The sequence below is a fragment of the Vigna unguiculata genome, chromosome 1 (assembly GCF_004118075.2).
Source record: "Vigna unguiculata cultivar IT97K-499-35 chromosome 1, ASM411807v1, whole genome shotgun sequence".
Classification (NCBI taxonomy): Eukaryota; Viridiplantae; Streptophyta; class Magnoliopsida; order Fabales; family Fabaceae; genus Vigna; species Vigna unguiculata.
In genome coordinates, this window is record NC_040279.1 from 17,178,617 (window position 1) to 17,185,458 (window position 6,842).

At 34.3% G+C, this 6,842-nt stretch overlaps 1 protein-coding gene across 1 annotated transcript; it reads left to right on the forward strand.

Moving 5' to 3' along the window:
* The first annotated feature begins 4,514 nt into the window (after positions 1-4,514).
* Positions 4,515-5,572, forward strand: LOC114188951. The gene is made up of 2 exons (XM_028077633.1): positions 4,515-4,998; positions 5,409-5,572. The coding sequence occupies exons 1-2, from the start codon at positions 4,515-4,517 to the stop codon at positions 5,570-5,572; spliced, it is 648 nt and encodes a 215-aa protein (XP_027933434.1).
* The last annotated feature ends 1,270 nt before the right edge of the window (positions 5,573-6,842 follow it).

Here is a 6,842-nt window from a genome sequence, read left to right on the forward strand (position 1 = left end):
TGTTTCATAAAGTCAAATTTGAATACAAAGTGTTTCACAAGGGATTATATATTGTGGGCCAGAACACCAAAAAGCCCAACACGATTAAAAGGTCTGATAAAGGCCAAACAAAAAACATTACAAAAATTACAAAATGATTTCATATTCTATGATCTGAAGCTAATTGAGATCTTTTTGAAGGTCTTAGGCATGATTAGATCAACTGCTCCGAAATGCTTGTGACGGCCCTAACCATGCCTAGATCAAGAGTCCTTCGGTTCTAGTGTATCAAGGATGAACCTAGATCTACATAGAAAGAGTACTCACAAGAAATTGAATGATTTGCAAAGTAAATAAACAAGATGATAGTGGTGTAGTAGAAGAAGATAAGATGAAATCAATTCATAGCCCCTACTCCACTTAATCGATCTAATAACTACTATTTATTTTTACTTGCACTCTTTATCACAAACCAAAAACCCAAAAATCAAACTATCAATATACTTGCTAAATATCTGTGGATACGACACTTGTTGATACTACTACGTACCAATACACTTGCTAGAAAATAGTTGTTGTAAAACAACCATCAGTGATTAAGAAGCTTAGATGTTCCACGTGTTTTTGGATCACATCTAAATTGCTTACCACAATTATTACATGTTGCAATAGAATCTGTGGATTTAAGAGAACTTGTGAAGTTATCCCAAACAACAGAAGTTGTTTTCTTACCATTGCATTTGATTTTCTCTTTTTTTGTATTTTTGGAAAGAGGAACGATATTATGTCCACTCCTACAGGTTCAAGTTCAGGTTCAGTTGTAGGGTTGAGTTAATTAGCTTGTTGTGAACTTGGAGGCAATTCTTGACTATGTGCCTCATTACAATTCATGAATAATGGATATTTAAAATTAAATATAGTTTTAGTGTATAATGGAATATTATAAAGTAACATGTATGGGTAGGGATTATATTATGTGTATTCATGAATAAAAGTAGGAAACAAGATACCTATAGTATTCAAGGGTTGGCTAATGATGTGTCTCTTCTTAAGTGTTAAATTTGGTCTATAACATTCATACACTAGCACAATCAGTGTCACATATAACCGTTCTTGTCATCCAATACTAATTTTAATAAATTAAAGTGTATTAATTCAATATGTATAATATTTTCTAAAAAAACATAAATTTATCATTGGTTAACTTATATAAAAGTTTTATATCTATAAAATAAAATTTATATACACATATTCTTTGTTAAGACCACCCTAACTAATTTCTTTTATATATACAAAATGCTCTTCTTTAATAAATTTAATAACGGCTATACCAACATAAATATTTTTGTTGAATTTAAAAAGCAAAAATAGGTAAAGTCAACTTACCATAGGTAGACATTGAGAAGCAATTAACTAACCTTCAAAGTACTTGTCAACCTGCATTGGAAGATTTCCATAACGAAAGCAGGCAACCATCTTCCCAAAATTGCACAAGGAAAAACACTATTTAAAAAGACAACAAAAGGTTTATTTTTATTTGGTAGAAATACATGTGAGTATTTCAATTCAAGTGCTTCATAATCTCAAATGATACAATTAAAGCCTTAGTGATACTAGACTTGAAAAAAATAAAAGAAAAAAAAGGATGATTCTATTTCTGATATAAAATTATGCATCATGCCATTCAACGGTACTTGCTACATGCATACCCACCTAAAACATTGAGGAGCGAGACAACCAATCTTCCTTTTTTATAATTTCATTATTTTTGCATCTTTTCTTTTCTAGGGTAGCAACATCATGCATCACTGTTCTCAACTTAAAAATCAACTTAAAAATGTGAATATGGGATATTTCTTGAGTACATTAAAAAACCTGATAGGATAAATTTTAATAATCCTTAAACATATTATTTAAAATTCAAAAACCTTAGAATAAAAAAATAGTGTAGAATTGGAAGTTTTATAATTGGATTTGGAAAACAACTTACAATATTTTCATAGTAAAACCCACTCTTCATCATGGGAATAAAAATGGAGTAAAAGAGTATTGTTATTTTCCAGGGTGATCTACACGTTCAGTTGGGTCTTCCTTGCTATGTTTTTATCAATAATAATATTAATCTTTGAAAACATAAAATTTCGTATATCTATCATGGGTTCGAGGATGTTAATGGAAAGGAAGAACTCACCACTTAAGGCAAAGGCAGAGCAACGAGCAACCTTCACTCAATCATGAAATCCATAACTGAGAGGCAACAACGACATCAATTTAAGGCTTGTTGTTTTTGTGAAGTGAAAAGAAGATATTGATGTAAGTGGAAGAGGGGCAACGGCAATCGTAGGGTTTGATTAAAGGTAGATTGTTGTAAATGGAAGAATAGAGATTGGTGCAAGTGCTTTTACCCTTAATATGACTATTAGGTTGGGTCAAGTATTTGTAAAATTCTTATTCCATACTTGTACCCGACCAAAAATATCCGTTTTTTTTTATCCACAATTACTCGTCTTCGTATAAACCAACCCATCCTTTATTTTTTTTAGTCGGGCTTGTCTGATCCGGTCGGTTTCAAACTTTTTGCTCACTTGTACACAAAGATACTCATAATTACTCTTTTTATATCCTATTGAGATGAAAAAACAAATATGTTTTTCACTAATCCCTTTTAGCTTTCCTAATTCTATTTGTGTCACTTCCAAGTACAACAAAGGAAGTCATTTTGGAGTATAAGGAAAATTTCTCTAAAAACAGAATATAGACTCTAAACACTCTTTATTTGATATAAATAGATAAAATATAGGTTTTACAAAGATAATACATTTTATATTTTTTGTCTCTAAGGTTGTACAGTGATATAACAAGCTTAAGAAATGTGATCACATGTAAAATATTTGTGCTTTTACCTAGAAGTATCAATTATTTTATGCATGGTAAAGCTCCTATTTATTAATGAGCCCTTAACCCCTACTAGATATGGAAGAAAGTGTTTTAGGAACATTTCTTAACCTTCCTTCTCACTTAGTTTAACTAGTTTTCTTCTCTCAATAAAATATAGAACATATGTGTTTTGTAGGTTTGCTAGTGATATATCGCGTTTTGAGGTTACCACCTTCTAGATCTAGTGCAATGAAGGCTTTCTATGATAGTTATAAAAGACTTTGAGCGCCCTCATGAGAGACAATTACCTCATCATTGTAGGCAAAACTGTCTTCCTTCTCACCTAAAAGAAGTTATGATAGATTTGCCTCCCTTTCATGGTAAAGATAATGTTGAAGCATATCTTGATTGAGTGGCAAAAGTTGATTAACTCTTTGACAACCATGTGGTTGAAGAAGAGAGACGTGTCTTCTTGGGTGTCCTTAGCTTTCAAGGATATGCTCTTAGTTGGCGAACTTTCTTAGTCCTTCAAAAAAGGAGAAAAGGGCAACCCGAGATTGAATATTGGTTTGATCTCAAAGCAGCCCTGCATGCCCGCCATGTTCCTTTATATTACAAAAGGGAGCTTATGGATAAACTTCAAAGGGTCCAAGAAAGATCAATGAGTGTAGAGGAATATAGGCAAAAGATGGAATTGTATATCTTAAGGGCAAGGATTGAAGAAAAGGAGGATTTAACCATTGTTAGGTTCTTAAGTGATCTCAATTACAACATAAGAGATAGAATTGAATTGCTCCCCGACCAAGGTTTGAATGACCTAGTACAAATGTGCATCAAGGCGGAGCAACAACTTTTAAGAAGACCTTCTCGCAAGGATTCTTCCATCTCTTTTCCTAAGAGTGATTTTCCCAAAGATTCCAAGAAAGATTTTTCAAAGAAAAAGGAGACCACTCATAGAATCCCTACAAGGGTTAGTGAAAAAGGTGAGTCCTCCACCAACAAAAGAGCTATTGAAATCAAATGCTTCAAATGTTTAGGTAGGGGTCATGTAGTTGTACAATGTCCTACAAAGCGGACCATTGTGCTAAAGGGAAAAGACCTCTATAGCAGTCAAGAGGAGTCTGCTTCATCAAGTGGCTCCGAGAGTTCTCACTCTAGTGCTTCCAAAGAACATTCATTTACAAAAGAAGGCAATCTTCTTATGATTAGGAGGCTTCTTAGCAATCAACTTAGCCTTCCTCTCAATGATCAAAGAGAAAACATTTTTCACACAAGGTGTGATGTTTTAACAATACTTGTTCTCATATCATTGATTGTGGATCATGTTGCAATTGTTATAGCACTAGGTTGGTTGAGAAGTTGAACCTTGCATTGATACCCCATCCAAAACCTTATAAACTTCATTGGATTAATGAAAATAGGGATATGGAGGTTAGGCATCAAGTTGAAGTCAAGTTTTCCATTGGCAAATTTAAAGATAAAGTTTGATATGATGTTATACCAATGGAAGCTTACCATATTCTCTTGGGAAGGCCATTGCAATTTGACTGCAAAACAATCCAAAATGGTCATGCCAATGAGATCTCCCTCATCCATCATTCTAAGACTTTTGTCCTTCACCCTCTTACTCCTAGTCAAGTTGTTGTGATCAAGCTCAAATGCGAGCTAGGATAGAGGAAGAGAGTTCCAAGAACTCTACAGAGGTTTCAAAGACTAAGGTAGGGGATTCCAATGTCTCTAATCCTAAGGTCATTTCTCATGAAATGCTTCTAACTCAAAAAACTCTTTTACATACCCTTCATGAGGAACAACCTTCCTACCTTCTTTTGTGTCAAGTTATACTCACTTGTCTTTCTAGCTCTTCACTTAAGGATCTTCTTCCTTCTATTGTTGCTCTCCTTCAAGAATTTCAAGATCCTTTTTCTAAAGATGGTCCTCGTGGACTTCCTCCTTTTAGAGGGATTAAGCATCAAATTGATTTTTTCCCAGGGGCTAGTATACCCGATAGACCTATGTACAGGACAAACCCAATTAAAACAAAGGAGATTGAGTCTCAAGTGAATGAGCTTCTAGACAAAGGGTGGGTCCAAAATAGCTTGAGTCCTTGTGATATCCATGTGTTGTTGGTGTCCAAGAAAGATGGTAAATGGTGCATGTGTTGTGATTGTAGGGCCATCAATAACATAACAATCAAGTATAGGCACCCAATCCCAAGACTTGATGATATGCTAGATGGTTACCATCAATCCGAAATAAAAAAGGAGATGAATGGAAAATTGATTTCAAAACTAAATTTGGTCTTTATGAATGGTTAGTCATGCCTTTTGGCTTAACCAATGCTCCAAGTACATTCATTTGCTTAATGAATCATGTCTTGCGGGATTGTATAGGTAGATTTTTTGTTATATATTTTGATGATATGTTAGTTTATAACACTAGTCTTAGTGGTCATATAGGTCACCTTAGGGTAGTTCTTTCTCTTCTTAGAGTTAATCAACTGTATGCCAACATAGATAAGTGTACTTATTGTGTAGATAATGTTGTCTTCTTAGGGTTTGTAGTCAATAAAAATGGGGTCCATGTTGACCCTGAGAAAATCAAAGTCATTCGAGAATGGGCTATTCCAAAGATTGTTAGGGACATCCGTAGTTCTCATGGGCTTGCTGGCTTCTATGAAGGTTCGTACCCAACTTCTCTACTCTTGCATCACCCTTAAATGAACTTGTTAAGAAAGATATACCTTTTGTTTGGGGTGAAAAGTAACAAGTTTCTTTTGATGAGATTAAGACTAAACTCACCCAAGCACCCATTCTTGCTCTACCAAATTTTGACAAAACCTTTGAGCTTGAGTGTGATGCCTCAAGAGTTGGTATATGTGCGGTAATATTACAAGAAGGTCATCCAATTACATATTTTAGTGAAAAACTTAATGGGCCTTCACGTAATTACCCCACCTATGATAAGGAGTTATGTGCCCTTGTGTGCACACTTCATACTTGGGAGTATTATCTTGTTTCCAAAGAGTTCATTATTCACAAACTCAATAAAAGGCATGCCAACTGGATGGAGTTTTTAGAACAATTCCCATATGTGATTAAGTACAAGAATAGAAAAATGTATGGTTATTGATTTGGTACCCCAATTTTTTGGTTAAGTTCAATTTGATCCCCATTACTTTTGGTTGGTTCAATTTAGTATCCCAATTATCTAAAAAGATTCTATTTGGTCCTTTCCGTTAAGTTGGAGTTAACATCATGTCGTGGTTGATACACTTTCAAGAAGATACACTTTTCTAGCTACCTTGGGTTCTCAAATTCTTAGACTTGAAAACATTTGTGAATTTTATCTTCATGATCCATATTTTGCTTTTATTTATAATGATTGTCAAACGCAGTCCCAAGGAGGTTTTTATGTGTCAAATGGGTATCTTTTTAAAGAAATGCATGAAGGGGGACTAATGGGTAACTTTGGGATAGCTAAAACTTTAGCCATGCTTAAAGAAAATTTTTTCTGGCCCCATATAAGGAAGGAAATCCAAATATATTACATTAGTTGTCTTACTTGTTTGCATGCTAAATCTAGTGCAATGCTTGCATGTTTATACAATCCTATGCCAATTGCATGCATCCCTTGGAGGACATAAGTATGGACTTTGTCCTAGAGCTTCCATGGATTTCTAGGGGTGTTGATTCCATCTTCATGGTAGTTGTATGTTTTTCAAAAATGATACATTTTATACCATGCCACAAAGTGGATGATGCTAGCAATATAGCAGAGCTATTTTTCAAAAAAGTGGTTTGTCTTCATGGCTTACCCAAAACCATTGTGTCTGATAGGGATACTAAGTTCCTTAGCCATTTTTTGAGCACCTTATGGTCTAAGCTAGGAACTAAGCTATCTTTTTCTACTACTTGTCACCCACAAACTGATGGACAAACTTAAGTGGTAAATAGATCCCTATCCACTTTGTTATAGGTTGTGCTTAA